This window comes from Numida meleagris, chromosome 4 (genome assembly GCF_002078875.1).
Source record: "Numida meleagris isolate 19003 breed g44 Domestic line chromosome 4, NumMel1.0, whole genome shotgun sequence".
Lineage (NCBI taxonomy): Eukaryota > Metazoa > Chordata > Aves > Galliformes > Numididae > Numida > Numida meleagris.
This window is the reverse complement of record NC_034412.1, coordinates 12,132,201-12,153,773: the sequence shown is the minus strand read 5'-3', so window position 1 is coordinate 12,153,773 and position 21,573 is coordinate 12,132,201. Positions and strand designations below refer to the sequence as shown.

Below are 21,573 nucleotides of genomic sequence, written 5' to 3'. Positions count from 1 at the left end.
CCACCAAGTGGCACTCCAGACCAGCAGTCTGGAGTTAACAGGGGGAGGGCCTATTTCTGTCACTGGGTTGCAAGGATCTAAAATACAACTATTTGCAAGTGTGTAGACAGTATTGAATCAAACTGAATTGCTGAAGGTTAAATTACTATCTTCAGAAATGTACTATAGTATCCCGTTTGACATTTCATTATTCTGGTAAAATATAAATATCAAACTTGATTAGCTGTCAAGTGGTAACAAAAAGAAACTATCATCTTTCCAAACTTTCCCCTCCAGAAAATAGGAAGAATCATGAAAAATAGCTGGTTACTGAAGGGGCATTCAAGTTTCAAAATATCCATTGTAAATGATCTTTGGTTAGTTTGCTAGAAAATTTGTTTCCTAGAAGATGCCATTATGAAGAGTGTTCGTGTTGGTGGCAGATGTTCAAGCTGCTGCATCCATTGCTGGGTATAACCTATTGCTGTTTTCTCATCCAGCCTTAGTGTTGCATCCAGGATTCTTTTTGACACTTTGATATTGTGCTGTGTTTACAGGACCAAAATGTCCCAGTACCTTGCCCCATTCTTTTTAACAAGAAAAAAATCAAATAAAACATTACATTTAATTGACCTTGTTGGCAAAGCCATTTGAGAGCAACCAACTGTAATCCATAGTTTTAAATTAAGGTATTAAAAGTCAAGCAAAACTCTGATGTGAATCAAATTTGAGTTACAGGATCGTATTCAAATTTAGGGAGTGCTGGAATTTAGGCAATGCAGTATTTAAAACATTATTCAGTGTCATAACAAATCATCCATCACACTCTGTGAATCTAGAATTGTTTATAACCATTTTTATTACAGTGAACGGTTTCTAGTTCATAGGATAATTACTGTTCAAACTATGTGACATCAATGTAATTCTGTTTTGCGAGATTAATAGGTAACTCCAGCCTACTGTATTACATATGCAGCTGTGAAGGCAGCTGCTGGAAGAGGAACTTTAGGAGTATTTCAGAGTAAATGCACTGGGTAGAGCTCTTGTTCCTAATGAAGATGGGGTATCATCATAGAATTGTAGAATTGTTTGGGTTGGAAGGGACCTTTAAGATCATCTCGTTCCAACCCCTTGCTATAGGCAGGGATGCCTCCCACTAGACCAGGTTGCTCATAGTCCCATCCAGCCTGGCCTTGAATGCTTCCAGGGAGGGGGCATCTACAACTTCGCTGGGCAACCTGTTCCAGGGTCTCACCACCCTTACAGTAAAAAATTTCTTTCTGATATCTAGCTTAAATCAGCCCCCTCCAATTTAAAACCATTTCTCCTTGACCTGTTGCTGCATGCCCACATAAAAACTCCCTCCCCAGCTTTCCTGTACACCCCCTTCAGGGGCCAGCTTATCTCTGCAGATAAGAAAGAATCATAGTTCTTCCTGGAGTCTATCACAGAGCATTGTTAAGACTAAGGGCTGTTTTCAAAAAGAAGGAAAAGTTGGTCCCATTCACTGCAGGCTGATTCCTTGTTTAACATTGTGCCTGATGTTAATCACCCAGCCCTATTTGGGATAAATGACTGTAACTTATCTGACAGCTGTATGTCTACGGATTTGGATTGGGCATAGATACCTTCAAACTTTCTCTAAGCAGTCTTTCAAATGTCAGCTCCCTGTGGTGGGAGGCCATATCAGACCAGGACTGAAATTTCAGTGTTTTAAAATACTTACTTTTAGCTTTTAACTGCAAATGCCAATCAAACTTGGTATTTTCAGATATCTTTGGCTCTTTTCAAGTTATATAACTTCATCTCTCAAATGTCTCTGCATTGAATATGGGACCTATGTGGGATGGTCTCTTGTGATATTAAGTGCTCTTCAAAGGCAAATTTTTAATATGCTTTCTGGTTTGCATTCAAGTTGCAAAGAAGACCATTAATTTCTAGACTGTTGTTTAACTGAAATAAAATTAAACATTATCAGCTGAAGTTACAATATTTTTATACTGGATGTGTACTTCATTATGAATGGCATCCTTAAAGACTGATAATTGCAGTAATGCTGGAAGTATGATCTTTTTTCATAGTAGGAGAACTATAAACAGGTTTAACAGCAGTGTAACAGTAATTGTATATCCTTTAAAGACTTATAATGGGAAGTCATTCTTCATTTTTATCTTAACAAAGAGAACACTTTGTATTTTCCTCCTAAGTAGCAATGGACTGTCATAGGAAAATGTATGACCAATTTCTCATGAGTTTCTGTTCTTGAACCTGATTTCCAGTGATGATTTAGGGGTTGAAAAGTGGTATTTGGGAAGTTAAGCCAAACACTTAGTATTCTAGTCATGTGACCTGGTAGACTACTCCACTTCTTTATTGCACAAGTTCCCATTGTTAGTATCAGATTAGTTATACAACAGAAATAGATGTTTATGTTTTAGCATATACTTGTTTTACATTTATCATGTGGTGGTCAGAAATTATGAACCTTCACTGATCACTCTGGATTTGTTTAAAAAAAAGAAAAAAAGAGAGAAAGAAAGAAAAAAAGGCTCAGATCCTGAGCTGAGAAGTGCTCAGAGCCCAGTAGCCCTTCAGAAGGAACAGATGCGGCTTCATTCCATGGCCTGGCGAGAGCTGAGCACTGCCAGCTGATGCTGAGAGATTGGTCACCCTTCTGAGAACCCCATCTCTTGCTCTCTGGGTGAGCTCCCTGCTCACTGCCTAGGAAACTTGCTAGGTATGGGTCCACTCTTACTCCAGTCTAGCCTGGGTGAAGATGCAGCAGGGGGAAGATGCAGTGCTGGAGAGGGTGTGGGTGGCCAAGGCATGGTTCCCCTAGGTTCCACCATGCTGTCCTCCCCAGCTGACCAGCCCACAGTGGTTAGAAATGTTATGCAGAGTGTATTTAGTAGTGGAGAAGGAGGTTATGCTCATGCTACTGCTATAGTGATGGCAAGCTCTTCATCTGACCTTTTGGGATTTCCAGGCCCTATTGGTGGCTCCATTTTGGTATACCATGTACTTTTCCCATTCTTCTCCTCTGCCAGCCTAGACAGATCACTCTTGCCTTGCACAATAACTTTTCTGCGAATTACTCGCAAGTCTGATGCATCCAAGCAAATGTCATCTGTGTATGACCACAGGATTTCCTTTCTGATAGGTTTGAGCATTCCAGAAGACTTTATTAGACATCAGAATGGGCTTTTGATCCTTTTCCTGTTTTAGTTTTGGTTCAACACAGCTGTTACAATGGTGTCTTGGCTACATTAGGGAAAAGCAGAGTATTTATCTTGGCTCTGGTTTCTTGTTCACCATATGGCACCACAGTTTCACTCTCATCTGTTTTGGGAGATGCTTTAGTAGTCCCTTGTTTCCCTACATGTCATTGAAGTACCACCACACTATGCATAAACCTGATGTATCAGACATCCAGTTGTATATACTAAACAGATTACCATATTGAGAAAATCTTTTATGAAGCCTTTATCTTTTTGTCAGGCCTCCATGAGCTTTCTAGATCTGTATATCAGTACAATTCCTTTAACACAAGTGACCATGGGATGCACAGCTGAAGAAGAGGTGAAGGAACAGGCATCTAACTGACTGCACTGTTAGTAAATGGGATTGATGTGAACAACAGGCAGCAATGTACCAGAGGCTGGGCTGGCCATCACATTTCTGCCTGCTCTGCTCTGTGCCAGAGGTTAGGATTGTATTTGTTTCTTTCACTTCACAAATGCTGGTGATCCTCTGCAGGGTGGGTCAAAGCCCAAATACCTTCCTCTTAGGCAATGGCTAGGACTAACATAAGGGCAGTATGAAATACTTCAGATAGATGTCTGACTGACAACTTGGTACTCATTGCATGAACCAGAACCAGGGCTTTGCTATTCCTTCAAGTTTTTATACTGATCTGTTTATCTTGGTTATGATAGATCAAACAAGGCCATATCATAGGACTCATAATACTTTTGGAAAAGTATTACTAATGCTGTTGCTTGTTTTCCCTCTATGGTGTTAGCAGGAATTACCTTGAGTGTTTCTGGGACCTCCAGTTCTGTCCTCAATTTTCTCCCTGGCCAGCTATCCTGACCAGCTTTTACAATTTTTCTTGTTCAAGGATGTCAAAATCACATTTTGCTTTCAGCTGTTGCTCTTCTTCATGAAGTCACTGTGAGGGGAATGCAAACTGAAGAGCATTGCTCTGTCCTCTGCTGCCAAAACACAAAATAAATCCACATGGGCTGAAGACCGGAAAGCCCAACGTAATTTTTGCTCTATGACCGTGGTGATTTCCTGCTCTCTGTTGATTTGCTATCAAAGAGTTGATGCTACTCTATCTTTTTAATAGTAACAAAGAAATACACTCATCTCTTAGTAACTTCAAACTGATATCTGTTGGAAAAGAGACTGGCAATAGCTTCTTTTAACCAGGAATTTGGTACATCTTCAGAATGAGTGGTGGTTTTTTTTTTTTCTTTTTTTTTTTTCCCAGTAATATTATATATATTGCAGTGTCCTTCAGGTGTTGCTATGGTTTTCTTTGTCAGAGAATCATCCATTGAGGATTGCATATGAATTTGAAGAAACTTGGATTAGGAGAGTATTATTCCCTAAAATGTTCTATAGTGAAAGAAGAGTCATTATACAGTTACCAAAGTCAGTCTTCTTTGAGCATTATCCATCTACATGGAAGGAATTGCGTTCATCTTCTCTTGACCATTACAGAATTCTTCCATGCCTAAGATAATGATTATACCAGCTGACAAAACCCAGAGCTATACATCATTTTCCACACTTGTAGTACACCCTTAGATACAAATTTCTCTTCCATTCTCTTAGTGGGTGGGTGTGTCATGTGCATAGTGTGTGTTTCTTTTGTTTTCATTAAAAAGAAAATTCCTGAATGTGGCAGCTTGATTACTGGGGCAGAAGAAGAATACATGTAAGCTGAAACCCCTTCTTGCCATTGCATTCTTGATTTAATTAGTTCAAATACAATACCTTGGCTATACCTGACTCCATGTTGTGTACAAAAGTCTGACTGTTAGTTAGAAAGTGTGAAGGCCATTATCCCCTTTGCCTAAAGCATAAAATGAGAAGGCTGTTTTCCTTTTAAAGAGAAGTTCTCCTGAACAGTTTGCTTTACATAAAAGATAAACATTTGGTTTCATGACTCCTTCCAGATAGTTTCTAATACAAGTCCAAACCCAATCTGTAAGTAGTAGCCAAAGTGATTTTTGCCTTCTCTTAAGTTCTTACTTGCAAAACCTAATTGTGCTGGTTATGTATTTTTCCAAAGTACAGCAGCCTTATATAACAGAGTAGATTTTGCTTTGGCATGTGGTACTGTGCTGTCATCCTCTTGGATCATCTCCAGGAGAGCACAGGTGGCAGTTCTGCTGGGATCTCACAGCTTCTCTGTTTTTATTAGCCTTTTCTGGCTGGTATCCTCCACTGTAACGACCCACCCGTGCGATGCACTTCCTTTGGACCACTTCATGGAATTTCTTCTGTTCACCTTCTAAAATTTCTTCCCAGTGTCTTAAATTAAAAATGTCTGGTTAAACCATGCAGTATTCATTCTAATCACTGATTTATGATCAAATTTGAGGTAGTATTCTTATGAATTGGCCAGGGATGTCCACACATTACCATGTGAAGAGTGTGCTCTGGTTTGCTGTCTACCCTGGGAATGGTCGCATATTCAGCAAGAGCTTTCTCAGGGTCCTGCCACGCCTCTTACTTTTTTCCACACTTTTCCACTCTCCCCACTCACTGTGGTTATCGTAGCTTCAGCATTCTGGTGTTGACTCTGTCCTGAGCAGTTGCATGCCTATGTCCATCCTGCAGCCTGTGCGGCTGTGCTGCTGTGGCACCAGCTTGCTGCCAGCACTGCTTCCCTGGCAGGAGGGGAGGAAGAAGCACAACTGGCAGGCAGGAGAGAAGGCAGATAAAAGAAAGCAGTGAAGTTATTTTGCTTCATGAATGCCTACCTTTTGTATTCCTGGGTGATTATAACAGTCAGGACCTGCTCTGCAAAGTGAGTGGGAGAGTAGCAGACATACTGGTGTCAAGGCAGTTCTCCCACATGTTGTTAGTAGCTCCTGATGACACTATACTGGGAATGAGACACAGTGTCCTGAGCACTGCAGTCATTTGAAAACTGTGTCTTTTTCTGCAAGGGTAACACTCTGAGCATGGCTGCTAGAACCAAATTTCCATTTGGTTAATTACATTGCTCCCTCATAAACTGCCCTTGCATTTTCTCTTGGTAATGCTATTTATCATCCCTCTTCTAAACCCTGGAGTTGTGTATACAGGGACATTAAACAGCTGCTCTTTATGTTCAGATGATATAGCTTGCTAAATGTTTATTTGGGAAGAAAGGTGTTATGAATAATTGACTGGAATTATTCTGTAGTATATAGATATGTATATCATATCTTGTAAGAATAGTGCAGTGTCACTTGATGTATGCACATAGGAAGTTGTTGATGTGCACTGCTGAGCAATCTTCAGTCTTAGAAACCTAAGCTGTGATGGGCATTACAATATGATACATTAATGCTGTTTCTGGCTGTTAACAAGTTCATCACCAAAGGACCATGGCCCAGTTCACTAGTGCATACTGTTTGATCTTGCTGCCCACACACATCCATGGGAGGACTGTGTTGTTCTTGCTGTGGCTGTGTTTTAAATGTGGAGATTTTTATAATCTCTTTGGTACTGGAAGTTGCAAAGAGTTCTGGCAGTTGTTTTGTATCTACATTCTTTAATTCAAATCTTATCTTGCTAATGACAAACCGCAAAGACAAATTAGAATCTATACTATCTGTTACATGTCCTGGTTTTTGGACTTGGACTAACTTGTATCTCAGGTTTTTCTCCTTGGGAAAAAAGGTTAAAGAAGATTCTCCAAAGAAGCATCGTGTGCTAGATGCCCTTGCCTGGAGTAAAAAACACTTTCTTCTCTCTTTTCTTCTTTTAAATTAATGTATATATATTTTTTGTGTCTGTTCAGTGTTACCCTAAATGCTGTTTTCTCTGACTGTATGGTCTCTTAAAGTTAAGCATTTTTTTGGGAGCTGTGAAGAACCTTCTTGATGGAAAGCATTCAAGCAACTGTTTATGTGGAGAACACTATCATCAGACTTCTGGGATTTTTATCAGCTACATATTGTAGTCATAGCTAGCAATGTTATTAACTTTTAGATGATGAGACGTCGTTGAGCTTATTGTGCTGCAGAATGGCTGTGCTTCGTAGGGAGGTATGCATTTTGCTCAGGACATCGTAGGCCACCTGTAATGTCCTTTGCTTGAGAAAGTTGTCTTTTGTTGTCATGCTGAAGAGTGATTTCAGAGTGTTAGTGTTGCTTTCTTCAGTACTGAGCCTTTCATCCCTGTTTATACCCAGCAGCAACTGGAGCAAAGGTGCCCAAACTTCAGTGGCAGAGCATTCGCTGGGCTCCCGGCTGTGCAGGCTTTGCTGTACAGTCCCAGCAACTGCCAAGCTGCGAAGAGGAAGATTAAAAAAACTGGGAATAAATGGGGCTGCAGCTGTATTTCTTTTTCTTCTAAAGCAAGATAGGATATAGAGAACAGATGAATGTGATGCTCAGTGGCCATTCTGAATTAGTATTGATCCTACCGTTGTGTTTTGGCGCTGTATTTTTATATCCTTTCTTTCATAGTGTACTAAAAATACAGAGATCCTCTGCAAATATAAATTAGAACAATCTTTTTAAAATCCAGGTGGCTGTTTTGATTGGCTGAGAACTGCAAGATTGGGACCTCTATATAATGTTACTGATTATTACGTTTTTAACTGAGGTATTTATTTTTCATGAGGACAGTGAGTCACGAGAAAAACAGTAGAAGTCTGATCTATTTCCATCAGAAGTAGTTTCTTTTATTCCAGAGATCCCCCAAATTTGCACCAGGTTGTCATTTGTCAAACAGAGCAGCAGCAGGGCTATCTGCTATAGACAGTGTCACTAACTCTATGCAAAATCAACTTCAGGGCCTGTGGAAACTATGAAAATGATGTTTCAGCCCTTTGTAAGAGTGATGACCTCTGTAATACCAGAGAGATGAACTACGGGTATGAAGGGAGCTCTTAGGAGTTTGCTGTCTGTACAGCTGGTGAGAATAGTGATTGCTCTGACCTGTAGCCTTCCAAATTATACTGCAGGAAAGCTGCTATAATAGATACCTAAATTGAAGTAATGATAACAAGAGCTGCCTGCAGAGAAGATCTTTGCACCTCTCCCCTTCTCTCTTTCAGACAGTCCTCCACTTCGGAGTGCTGCCTTCCAGTCTCTCCAAACCAGGGCTTGTCTTCCTTTCATCTTGGCTAAACTTGGTACCGTAGAACTCTTCCCATCTTGCTTTTTTTTTTTTTTTTTTTTTTGCTCCAGGTTGTTCTGGGTAGTGCTTTTCAGCTGCTGTGTAGGCTTATCATCTTAGAGCTGAAATGTATGCTGGGAGAGTGGACTGGGGGTAACGCAGCTTTTTTGGAGAGGCATGCAGGTGATGCTGAGATTAAATTAGCTAGACAATGAGGAGGGCTTCCTCGCCAAGTCACTGTAAAAGGCCTTGTGTTGCCTGGAGAGATTCCCAGGAGGTGAAGCTCTCTGGGGCCAGGCACCCTGCGTCACTACTCAATTCACTGGTTCCTTATGTAGGCTGAGGATTGCTTTTGGCTCTTTCTATACTGGTTGGAAACAGTTTACCCACCTGAGCCAAATGGAAAGCGACTGTATTGAAGGCACAGGCCAACACTAAATCCATTGTGAAAACAGAACATTGGAGGCACTGTGAACCATGGCTTTTGAAATGAATTAAATTCTGTATGGCATCATGATCTTCTAGCCTTATACTTACTCTATGGGACATGTTTGGTTTTCTTTAAATCTTCTGTTTAGTCTGCTAACATACTGTTGCATTGTTGAGTGGGAAATTTCTGGTTAGAGGGTAACATCATGTCTTAAATCTCAGAGGCAGTGATGTGTTCTTTCTGTCTGTACAGAGACTGGGTTGTTATGCCCCTAGTCTGGAATTTGATCAAACAAATATGAATGATAAATCAGGTGTATTTATCTAAAGAGTCACTTAGCAATAAGAAGAGCTGTTTATCTATATTTTCTTCTAATAACATATTTAGTGCTTTTTATTATGTTGAAATATGCAAAGTTTTCTTCTCATTGCTGCAGTTTAAGAGCTGCAGCTCAGCGTAGGCAGTGTGTTACTTTGGCAGCTTTGGAATAAAGCTTTTTCCTGGAGACACTATAAATTTTGAGTGCTAGAAAATAATCTCTAAGGGTTTTGTTAAGTCATGGAACTCATTTCACATAGTGATACATAGAGGAGATGTAAAATTAATGGTTGTGTACCTTTATAGGAGACTTTGTAGATGTGGCTATAGTTACGTTTATGTGGGAGTTGATATTTCCATGGTCTCCCTTTCTCTTTAGGGGAATGCATTTCACTTGCAGTATGGGGAGGATAGCAGAAGGAATAAATGCTGCCATTTCTAGGACTTTTTCATGTCTCTGTGGCTTGTTTTGTGATTACTGTGGTTGTTTTTTGTTGTTTTTTTTTCCTAATTTTACTGGTCTTGCAACACTCAACGGGAGGAAGAGCTGAAATGGTTTAGTTTTCTTCTTTTTAATTTTTTTTTATCCCTATTTCTCCTGCAATGTAGGCCTAACACTTCTTGAAATACAAAAACAATTTGTGGTCATCTTCAGCTGTCACTGTTGCTGGCTCCTTTCCCTTTTGCTCTTAATTTCAGGTGTTGTTAAACTGTGCCAGAAAGCAAGTGCAGTTGAGCTATTTGGTCTCCAGAACTCAATATCTTAGTAACGTGGGCTTTGTTCATTTTTATTACTTGGCATCTTCTTTTGAAAGGAAGAACTAAAGGGGAAATACAAGGATCTCATGGGGAATGCTCAAAGAACGGAACCCTAAGAACAAATCTCTTAACCATAAAAGATCCTGAAAAACATGTACTCCACCTGGCTTTCTGGGAGTACTTCAGTATCTAAAGTGTTGGAGAGTATATAAAGTGCACATGCCTTGGTGGAAACAGTGGCCCACATTATACAGCCGTTCCCGTACTTGTCCTTTGCATGCTCCATTAAGGACGATTGGAGAAGTTTTCATAGGACTGGTGCCAACATGAGCTTTCTGTGGGCTGGAAAGGAAGGGGAAAAAAATGAAAGCAACCAGCTCATTCTCCCCCTCCACCCATGTGCTCCTTCCCTCTGTTACAAGACAACAACTGTGAGGGAGCTAAGACCAAAAAGCTTTCTGAAACATGATAAGTTGCTTAATCAGATTTCCATTCTTGATAAATATTATAAAGAATGTGTAGGAAAAGAACCCTAATGTAATTTGAGCATGAAAGTAAAGATAGACGTCTGTATTGGAGATCACTCTCATACACTCTTATACCACTTTCTCGTAGTAGAAGGGTCTTCTCCAAGTGGAAGTTTTGAAATGAGAAGGGTTAGGTTTTGGAAGGATTTTGTCTGAAGGAAGGTCCAAGTAACTGTAAAAAGTAACTGGAGTGTGGGTTGATTTTCTTCGTGCTTCCCTGGCTGCTTCCCCATCTTTTCTCATCCTGAGAAGCCTCCTGAAGGACAGCAGGAAAAGACCTGGGGTATCCAAGAAAGGATTGCAACCCAATAGTATCTGGACACAGAGAAAGGAAGTTACGTGAGGCAAGGAGAAGAGTCAAAGGAGGAAAGTGATCTAAATATCAAGATGAAAAATAATTCAGAATAAAAGCAATCATAATCTTTTACAGCTGGGTGTCCAGCAGTGCTGTTGAGGTTGCCTATGATCTTTGTTCATCTATTTATGTCTTGAACTGCAACTGTTTTAAATTGCTGTTAGAATTAATGTGATTCCTTGAGTTTTAAATAGTGCATTATAAGCCTTCACTTGCACTGGGACCCAAGTATCTCTGAGTGCAAGCTAATTTCAGCTTGCCAGTTCACTTGATTTCATTTCAGACTCATCCCCGCAAGCCAAACCACAAAAAGAGTTTCCTGTCCAGTGGAAAATGAAATGCAAAAGAATATCCCTTTGTTGTTAATGGGTGGCTGTGGGGAGCAGTGCTGCAGAGGATGCAGAGCTGGCTCTGCCTAAGGTTGTCTTTGTGCTTGGTTAACTGGGTTTTGACAGTTGGGCAGAGCCTAATAGTTCACTCTTACGAGGACAGTATTTAATATCCTGGGTAGTTTATAAAGAAACTCATTGAGCAGAAGTCTGATGTAATATAAGGTGAAAAGCTCCGACTGCTGCATTTCTCAGAGTTGTGTTTCCAAAGAAGAGCTCACTTGCTGCCGCCTTTATCCCATACTGGCTATTTGGTTTGCGGAGCCAGTCGGCTTTTTCTTGTTTGCTCTGATTCCTCTCAGAGTCTCCCAATTAAGCTGTAAAGGGTAAAACTTTTCCAGCACATTTATTTACCAAATATTAAACTTGTCAACCACCAGCGTTCCCTCCTCAGCCCCATGCAGTGGTGGCTGGGTAGGAATTAGGGCTGCAGCCCATGGGCGCTCGGCTCTGTGGAGCTTGGTGTTCTTGCCCCCCACCCAGCACACTGGAGTGGGAGGCCTGGCTGGTGGCTCCCTCCCCACTGGTGCTCCCCTCTTCTTCTAAAGCTGTGCTTTGGTTCCTCAGAAAAATCTGATGTTAACAAAGGGTGGCAGTTCCCCTCCCTCCTAAACTGAAAGTCAACCATCACTTGATGGTTATTTTCCATTAGATGGTTGCCCAGCTCAGTCTGCTCTCCCTCTGAATTGCTTCTCTAAAATAAAACTCTTCTTCGTGCGTATCTGTGAGCCACATTACTGCACCTACTGCCTGTTTCTGTGGAGCCAAGCGGTTCCCACAAAGCCCCCATGTTTGTGCTGTGAAGGCTTTGCCTGGAAGGCCTCAGTGTGGGCAAAGCGGCTGTGACAGGCAGAGGGAAACTGTGCAGCCTTTTTTCTCCCCTTAACTGAGTTAGTTTTTTGGGTCTTGAGTAAACGTTGCTTGAATGCAGTTCACAATATTTGCTTAGTGACCCAGTGGAATGTCTGGGATATTTTTATTTTTTCTCCAGAGCCAAAAAGTGCTCTTTGGCTCTTCATCCCTGCGCCGCCGGCCTGAAGCAGTCACTGCCCACGCGCGAGGAGAACCAGTGCTGTGAAAGTGCAGGGAGAGCACTGGGTGCTTTGTGCATGCTCCCATTGCAGCAATGCCTTGTCTCCTGGCTGGCTTTCCCAGTGCTGTACCATGTCCCTGTCCCGATAGCTCTGGCAGACATCATGGTCGGTCCCGCCAGACTGCCTCAGGACTGTGTGCCCAGGGACAACAGGGTGACATACTCCATGAAGAGGCAGTATGCAGGTGGCAATGGCTCTGGTGAAACGCACCTTTTTCATTTTGTACTTGTTTTGTCTCTGAAACAAAAAGAGGTGATGCTTATGATCTGCCAGCACTGTAGCTAATGCAGGGGGCAGAAACAAGGAAGGGCAACTTGGGGAGAATACAGGGAATCCAGAGATATCTGAGCATCCAGAGATTATGCTAGGAAGAGTAGAGAGAGCCATATGGTGAGGGGAGACTGTCACCAGTGCTGAGATCAATTAGGATACCAGTTCCTTTAGGGCAGTTTCAGTATCCCAGCAGCCTTTCTTCTTCCTCTCTCAGGGCCAGTCACTGCCTCTCTGGGATCAGCCATGCAGGAGCATTAACTTTCTCTCTGCTGTTTTTACACTTTGTGGTGATGGTGTTTGTGTAACAGATGCGTTATTTTATATCAGAGCCTGGACTTTGGTAATTGCAAATATCCAGAGTAAATAACTGATGGCTCAAGTCCAGTGATTCATTTCATTTTTTTTTTAAATTTTGTTAACTGTGTTTATTTGTCAGTTTTGTTGACAGAGACCCTTGTTGTCTGATGTGGAGGAAATAAATATATTAAATAACTGAGTCGTTCATTTTCTGTATGACCTTTTGATCACAGTCTTGAATGAGAACTCCCAGAGTCCTGTGTGTGTACGTGTTCCTGTGCCAGACTCCTGTGCCAAGAGAGCATCTGCCCCTGCGTAATGCAATAATTACACCTCTTTACAGCTTGGATCCACTTTCCTGGAGCAATCTTAATTGACAGATTGGAAATGGGGAACAGAGGGAGAAAAGGAAATTGGGCCACTTGACTTCAGGAGCCCAGGTGAAGATGGTGATTTAGGGCAGCATAGACTTGTAATGTGGAGCTTTTTGTGCCCAGTGGGCCATCAGCTACATGGTGCTGTGGGCTGGGTTGTGGAGCTGTGCTTGGCATGTGCAGGAGCTGAGTTGTTCTTTGCTCAGATGAGCTAAAGGTAAACAATATGTGCTCAATTAATTATGAAGAAAGGAATTGTGTATGAAAAGTGAAAACTCTTTATTACATCTGACAAATTTGACTGTGATAGAAATGAAGATTTCTGTCAGCCATTCTTTTGGTCTTTTTAGAGTGTAAGCTGTCAAGCCTAGTTATTAAAGCAAATTTTGACTATGCATTACTGAACCGAAGACATTTAAAACAACAATGTCAAAATTCTCAGTGGTTTTATATGTCCACCATAGGGCAAGGAAGATGCATTGTGTATGTTGACATGAAGCATCTTTACATGTCAGATAGCTGTAGCTGTTATGAAAGGCTAAGGCATGGTGTTTTTCCACTGAGGACAGTTTTGTCAGATACTGACATCAGTGTTGGCAAGTCTCTAGGGCAAAATAAGGAGCTCTTCAGAGCATCTTGGCTTTTCCTAAAGGTTTGAATGTTTGCAAGCTCAGAAGTGCTGAAACCATGAGTATGTGGTGTTTTGTTGGGTGGCAGTGGCTTGCCCGCAAGAGAAAGATCTAATGGAAAATGCCAGTTTCCACAGAGAGGATGGAAAGAATTATAGATAATTTTTAACATGCACAGGGCATTCTTTGGAATCTTCCAGGAATCTCTTGGAAAAATGAGATGTACAAACCAAAAGACTGCAATAACCTTAAGAAAATATATTTCTTCCCCTGGAAGAAGATACGATATGAGATACCTGTGTTCCTTAAGGTTAACACAGTGGCATTGATAGGCTTTTCCATTCCATTCATTCTTTTTTTTTTTTTTAAAAAAAAACTTCTGTGGACTCCTTATATTGTCTAAGCATCTTATAAATATTTATGAATGCATCCTCAAAGGAAAATGAATGTGTATAATGATGATGCAGTGTGTTGTGTAAGGAAGCAACTTTCCAAGTGCTGCTACACAGTTATACTGTGACACACTGGGGACAGTAAGACTGTTAAGTCCTATTTTGGTGAATGAGCCATCATCCCATCCTTCTCACTAGCTGCTTTGCCTTGGCCACTTCCAGAGTAATTCACCACTCTTCTTCATTTAATAACTTCATTAAGAGAATTACTTTTTAACACCAGACCTAGGCAGCCCACGTGGGGGTTGGTAGCTGGGTGCAGTTGGCAGTAGGGGGAGGAACAGCCTCTGCAGCTGGTGGTGCCCTGGGCATCGCCTGGAGATCATCCCCAGCATGCTGCGGTGGCTGCCTCTTGCTGCAGCCCTTCTCTGTGGGGCCTCAGGGTTTGGGCTCAGCTCTGAGGTGTTACTCTCTGCACACTCCAAGAAATCCTGGTCTTCTCTGGGGCACAAATGCTGTAGCAGTGGCAGCATCTCTCCTGCAGCCAGGCATTCGGAGCAATGTTTGGGCAGTGACAGAGTGCGTGAGTAGGAGGCTAATTTTCTTTTCCTCAGGGTTTAAGGGCTTTGTGCAAGTCTCCTTGAAGTCAGTGAAGGACTTCTATTGCTGCAGTGGGCTTTGAATCTGACCCCAGATGCACAATTAACTTGCAGCATGCGTTAGTCTTTTGCTATCTGGCTTGCGAATATGAAGTGGTACCAAGCAAACCTTCGGAGGATACACTGAGTACTTGTGAACATGCAAAGTTGCACATTGATCTCGATCTTTTCAAAGGAGTATGACTGCAGATGTATGTTGAACTACCCCACAGTATGTTGCAGCTACATTCCTCTTTGGTCTTTTATGTGCTTTTTGTACGTGTTCAGTTGGCATTATGAGCTCTGAGGTTTTTCTCTTACATTACTGTACAGTACTTTAGGGAACTCATCTCTCATCACTAATAAAATAAAGTAAAACAAAACTCTGGTAGGTCTTGCCTTGTTAACTGCTCTAGCTGGTGGTTCCTGCTGTTCCGCAAATTATAAAGCCATATAAGACTTAAAATATTCCCAGTGCAGAGTGAGAATATTTATAGACAAAGAATAAGGGTTCTTATTTTGAAATGTCAGTGCTATGAAATTGCTTTTTTGGCAAGTGTTTAAGCCACATGGACTTCCAATAATATTTTGTAAGCTTATTTCTTAATTATGCCTTAATTTAGGTCTCTGAGCTTAAGAAAACCTATGAAACTAGCAGCAAAATATTTTTCTTGTTGAAAATTTTGTTTGCATGGAATACAAAATTTGTATTCCTTGTGGATTTTTGATGTTTTAAAACTAGTATTTCTTTCTTTTAATCTTTTTAAAGCATGTAAAAAAATAAAAAAAGTGCTGATGCTGTGTACTTAATACAACGTTTTGAAGAAATTAGCTTGGAAAGTGCATGTGATTACTTTTTCTCCAATCACCCTGAGTAAAATGCACATGAGATTATAAGGCATGATGAAACTCACCATATTCTATCTCAAACAGTAACTGCTGCAAGAGGTAATTTAGCAATAATTTTTCTTTCATATATTTATTCATAAATGCAGCATTCTAACAATAGCAATAAAGAGAATAATCTGTGTAATTGTATTTTTATAGTATTGCTCTATCTTTTTCTAGAGGAAATCTCTTTTCCCAGATTATGTAGTCTTCCATTCAGCTGTAATTGGAAAAATGCTTCTTCAGTAGCTATAGTGAGTTAGGGGAATTTTTCTGCAGACTTAATATGGCATTTTGATAGGGACTACTCAGTGACTTTGACTTTTAGTGAACAAAATAGGGTAAGGGCATGAAATACACATTGCCTTTTTTTGTAGATTGGATAAAAGGAAAAACACTCAAAATAGCTATTCAGAAAGACAAGGAGATGATGTGATTAAACTAAGCTGGATTTATCACTAGATTATTATATATATTTTTTTTTTTAACAGCTTGTTTTCTTAAATCAATATAGGGAATGTCTCAGCTCTGTAGCTCAGCCCTTTTTAAAGAGAGAGTATGAACAGTTTTGAGCTATTCCTGGCTTAATACTTAAGTAGAAAGAACAGAAGTAGTAGGAAAACAAAACATTTAAACAGTTTTAATTCCTCTGCTGTGACTGTGCTCTTCCGACCTCTACTATTAATGTCTGAAATACGGTACAAATAAGTAATCTGAACGTAGTATAAAATAACAAAAACAGTGGTTAGCATCCCAGCTACCTGGGGCCTGCTCCAGCTAACATGAGCTTAGAGGCACGGGCTTTCAACCTGGGCTTATTCCAGGTGAGCTGAAGAGAATGCAGTCCCTTGAAATTTGGAGGCAGAACATTTTTAGTGTTGGAATTTGAATGGTGAAATCATTTGAAGAAACAAATTCTGGCAACCAGTTAGAATTTTTTTTTTTTTTTTTAATGAAGTGATGGGGCTATAGGGAAATTTGGGCATGGAATTGCTTTTATTTTCCAGGTAAAAGTACGTTCCCTCAAATTGCAGGAAGCAACACTGGAATCTAATGTCTGTGTTTCAGCTATCTTTGCTCTTCTTTGCAGGTTACATATTTGGGTAAAGTTTCCACAAAAGGGATGCAATTTTTGTCAGGCTGCACAGAGAAACCAGTCATTGAATTATGGAAGAAGCACACGCTTGCCAGGGAGGATATTTACCCAGCTAATGCTCTTCTGGAAATTCGCCCTTTCCAAGTCTGGCTGCATCATCTAGACCTCAAAGGCGAGGCAACAGTCCACATGGATACCTTTCAGGTAGCACGTATAGCCTACTGCACTGCTGACCACAACATCAGCCCAAACATCTTTGCTTGGGTCTATAGGGAGATCAACGATGACTTGTCCTACCAGATGGACTGCCATGCTGTAGAGTGTGAGAGCAAGCTGGAGGCCAAGAAGCTGGCTCATGCCATGATGGAGGCCTTTAAGAAGACTTTTCACAGCATGAAAAGTGATGGCCGGATCCACAGGAATAGCTCATCAGAGGAAGTGTCTCATGGATTTGAATCTGATGATGGCTGACTGAACTCATTCATGGTTCAGCAAAGGCAGAAATGGCCTAGGGAATCAGAGCTGATAGATGAATAAGCAACAGTTGAAATTGGGGAACAGAAAGACTGCCAAACCCTTGGCTGACTAGCTTTTCAAGTCAAAAGAGTAATTTGGTACCTAAAGATATGCATCATTAAAGTAATTATGTTACATTGAAACCTGCTGCTGTTGTAAACATGAGAAAAAAAGCTTCCCCCTCTTTTGCCCCAAATGTCTCGCACCCACTCATTGCTGTCCCTTTCTCATCTCTGTAGTTCAGGTGCATACTGAGAAGTAGATGCATTCCTGTTTATCTTTAAAGACTGGTAAGGCAATACTATTAGTTGCTCCTCTGGCGTTCCTAGCTGGGGGCTGATGATACAGAAGATCAAGTAGACCTGGAGAGCCCTAATGGCTCCCAAAGAATCTCTCTCCATGATGCATCACAAAAATCATTTGACCATACATATGCTAAGACAGCCATACGTAGCCTTTAGACTAGTGGCCTGGCATTTCTGCAGTTAATTCACATTTCACAGATTAAAGAATGAAAAAAAGATGCTTGTATCTACACATTATATCATATGCTATCCTTTATTTTATTCATTGTACCTATTTTCTTAATATACCTGCTGCCACCTCTTCCACCCAGCACCAGTAGCTGCAGTTGCAGACTGCAGGATACCAAGAAAGGTGGGCCAAACTCCCATGGTGGCTAGGAGTACAGTGAGGCAGCACCCTTACCTGGGCATTTTCAAGCCCTTATTTGCTCTACAAGTGAGTGGCCCACTGGTAAAGAATTGAGGGACGCTTGAGTCTGTTGTCAGTGTTTGAACTGTGACTTCTCATCAACCTCAGGTCTGAAGCAGTAATGAAGATGATAGCCTCAACTCTGTGGTCTATTGGGCCTGACCGAATGGAGCTGGTGCTGCCTAGTCAGGAATCCAGGGCTGCATTACTATAAAGATCAAAGGAAATGGTCCAGTAGGAGCCAGATTTGAATATCTGTTCTGGCTGAGAAGCTCATGTTAAGATTCTCGTACCTTTCCTTGTTCACAGATATCAAGAGTCATGCCTTTCTTAAATGCAGATGTTTAATAAAACTCAGATAAAAGGAAAAAATCTTGTTTCACTTGATATTTTTTAAGGCCAAGAGCAGATCAATGCTTTGCAAGTAATGCTGCTCCTTTATACACTATTGTTTGTAATTTTGGTACTGTTAGGGGCACTGGGGCACCTTACAGAAGCCTTAAAAGAAAGCTAATTGAAGCAGATAGCTCAATGTCTATGTTTTGTGGGTTTATGTGTTTGTATGCGAGTGTGTATGTGCGAGTCCAGTGTTAAAGCATGTAGATTGAGCATGGAGATATATTGAGGAGGGCCCACACCCCTTGAAAAAAAAAAAAAGCTTGTTGCTTTACAATGTATGTAAACTATTCTGCAGCATAAATGCATTCATACTTTAATAAAATAAATGTTTGAGTTAAAACTTGGGAATTTTAAGCTGTCTTTCCAAAGCAAATGATGTGGTTTTGTTTCATCCATATGGGTTTTTCTGTTTAGTTGCTGTAGGGGAGTGAAAATGTCGATTTATTTCCATTTAGCATTATATCAATCTTCATGAGAATTATCTTCATGATTTTTTTATTATTATTATATATATATTTTTTAGAACTATGTGGACATGATTTATAGTTTCATCTTTGCAGGAGGCTTCAGAGATATCCCCCTCCTCAAACCATCTGGCCAGTTTAAATGAACTCTGCTTACAGAAACTGCAGAATGGCTAATGGCTCAGGTGTGTGTAAAGCTGTAATTCTATAACATGACGGAAAGTACAATGACAGAAGCAGGATGACACAATCCTAGGCTGCAGCCAATGAGAACAAGGCCAAATGCAGCAGCTGTGAATGCAGAAACAGGGGAAGAAAAACTACTTACCTTCAAAAGATCTCAGGTAGGTAGGGATCTCCAGAGAGATACTCTTGCCTCCACTGCCAACCCTTAAATGAGGTCTGGGAAGGGGTGGATCCTGGCTCCATCCCTTCTGGTCACTCAGGTACATTGTTTACACCTGAGCTCATCTGGGTTTGCCCTGTCTTCCCACCAGGTGCTCAGTCAGTTTCAGGCTGCGACTTAGCATTTCTTCTACAATGTGTCATCAGATTGTGGGTTGGGGAACAAAACACCAGGCCAGAGGATTCCAGGGCTGTTTCTTTCTGTGCCTTTGGATGATCCTGTGTTTCCAGATATGGCTTTAATAATAATTTTTTTTCTTCCTACAGTGCTCATTAGGAAGCTGAGGGTTGTTTATACACTATAAGTTGGTCAAAATAAAATATGAAGCCTGTCACACATGTATCTTTCTTTTTACCAAAGGCAAAATTAGGCAAAACTTACTTCAACCTTTGACAAATTATTTTCTTTTGTAACCATGTTTTAATATCTTTATTTGTTTGAATGTTCTGCCACCAAAATTGCTCTAAATCAGCGTGATAGCCCTGGTTCCATCATCTCAGTCTGGTGAGGGCTGTACCATACTGCACATTGCCCACGGCACAGTGGCTGCTGCATGTACAGCACCCCGCAGCCTCGCACTGCCAGGAGAAGCTCAGGGAGTTCTCACAGAGGCAGCTCCTATGGTACCTAGCACTGTGGTGTCTGCAGTATTCCTCAGCGTTCAGAGGCTGAATTTTAGGGTGAATAATAAATAATTAGGCTGAATGATAAAAACAAAGTACAAAGCAGAAAATTCTAGTCCTTGTGATCAGAAAATCAGACCATTTGAAACATGAACCAGATATTTTCTAAGGCTACAAGCATGCATGGTGATGTGAGGGAACGTGAGCTCCACTTCATCTTAAAAAACATGAGATTTGAAAAATAATCAGTTTCATGAGTTTGGATCCTTAGATCACTTTGAATTCTGGCCAAATCTCTCTGCATTATCAACACCAAATGTGTGATGCCATTTGCATGAAGGAGAAAAGCTTTGACTCTGCAATATCGAGAGTATCAGTTATCACTGAATATCAGTTGCCAGTAGATACAGAATGAAACAATATGTTAAACTTTTCCTTTAATTAATCTGCTGGAAAAGAAAAATCATAACATTTCCATCAGAAGTCCTTTCCAGTTGGCTAAAGACTTTTCAACTACAAAGAGCTCAGTTTTGGATCTCGCCATATCCCTTTGTGGGCTGACAAGTTCCTTCAGCATCAGCCAGGAGAACTTATAAGGGCTTTCTTTCCTTTTTCTGTTTGTAGGGGCCATAGAGAAGAGTGTGCTATCTAAATATCAAAAAGTGTGCTATTAGAAATGGAAGAAGAGCGGAGAGCCTTTAGGTCATTAGATCTCAGCATCAATACACAGCATCAGTAGGTTCTCTGTTTATGTGCACATATATATATATACATATACATGTGTATGTATGCAGATGCATCTTTAAATTTGATGCTTGCTAATAAGTTTTTCATGCGTGATGGATACATGTAATCAGAGGTGTATTTGTGAAGGCACTTCTGCATGATAGTGGTCAGATAAATGGCTGACTTCATAAAAAGGTTTTTTTTTTTTAGTGGGAAGCAAGTTACCTTGTCTATCTACATGTAGCATTTGGTATCCTATATGTATTATTTACCATCTACCACCAGAGCTGGCCCATTCCATGCCCAATTAGCTGCTGTAAGAATGATGTATGATTGGGCTCATTTTTCCCCGTGGCGGTGGAGCTCTGAATTGAGATCTCTTAAATTATTAATTTGTGTGTAATTGGGAAGTGATAGCTTAAATGTATGGTTGTTATCCTGTTGTCTAGAGTGTTATGTCTGCCAAGAGTTTATAGAGAATACATCCTATGTGAAAAATAGGGACATTCGTTATAACTTTTTTCTAATGTAATTTTAAACAGATACAGGGAGTTTTTCAAAGGTTCTTCTTTTCTGAAGGTCGATCAGAGGGTTTACTTTCTTTTTGTGTACAATTTATCGTGACTGGCTGCCCTTATCCATTGCACCAAGACTGTGTAAATGGGCCTTTTGTCTCCACAACACCATCTTCCTGCACGCTGCCCTGGGGCCAGGCTGGGGGCAGATACATTGATTTAATGAAAATGACTGTATGGTTGGAGAGATGCTATTCTGTCTTCTGCGGTGTGCTCTCTGAAAAGAATTTTGCAATATGTTGGCAGGATTGCCCTGGTGCATGTGCTGCCAGTAGGATCAGAGCTGCGTGGGTCCAGCAGCTGCTCGTGGGCAGGACAGATACAAACCTGGTTTACCCTGCTGGAAGAGAAGCATCAGATCAT

General features: G+C 40.8%; 1 protein-coding gene across 1 annotated transcript in view; it reads left to right on the top strand.

The window, feature by feature from the left end:
* The window catches only part of PID1 (phosphotyrosine interaction domain containing 1), a 52,720-nt gene extending 33,960 nt beyond the window's left edge, over positions 1-18,760 (top strand). The window contains exon 2 of the mRNA XM_021396105.1: positions 16,782-18,760. Within this exon, the coding sequence (XP_021251780.1) occupies positions 16,782-17,258 (477 nt within the window). The 3' untranslated portion in view covers positions 17,259-18,760. The remainder of the gene's footprint in view (positions 1-16,781) is intronic.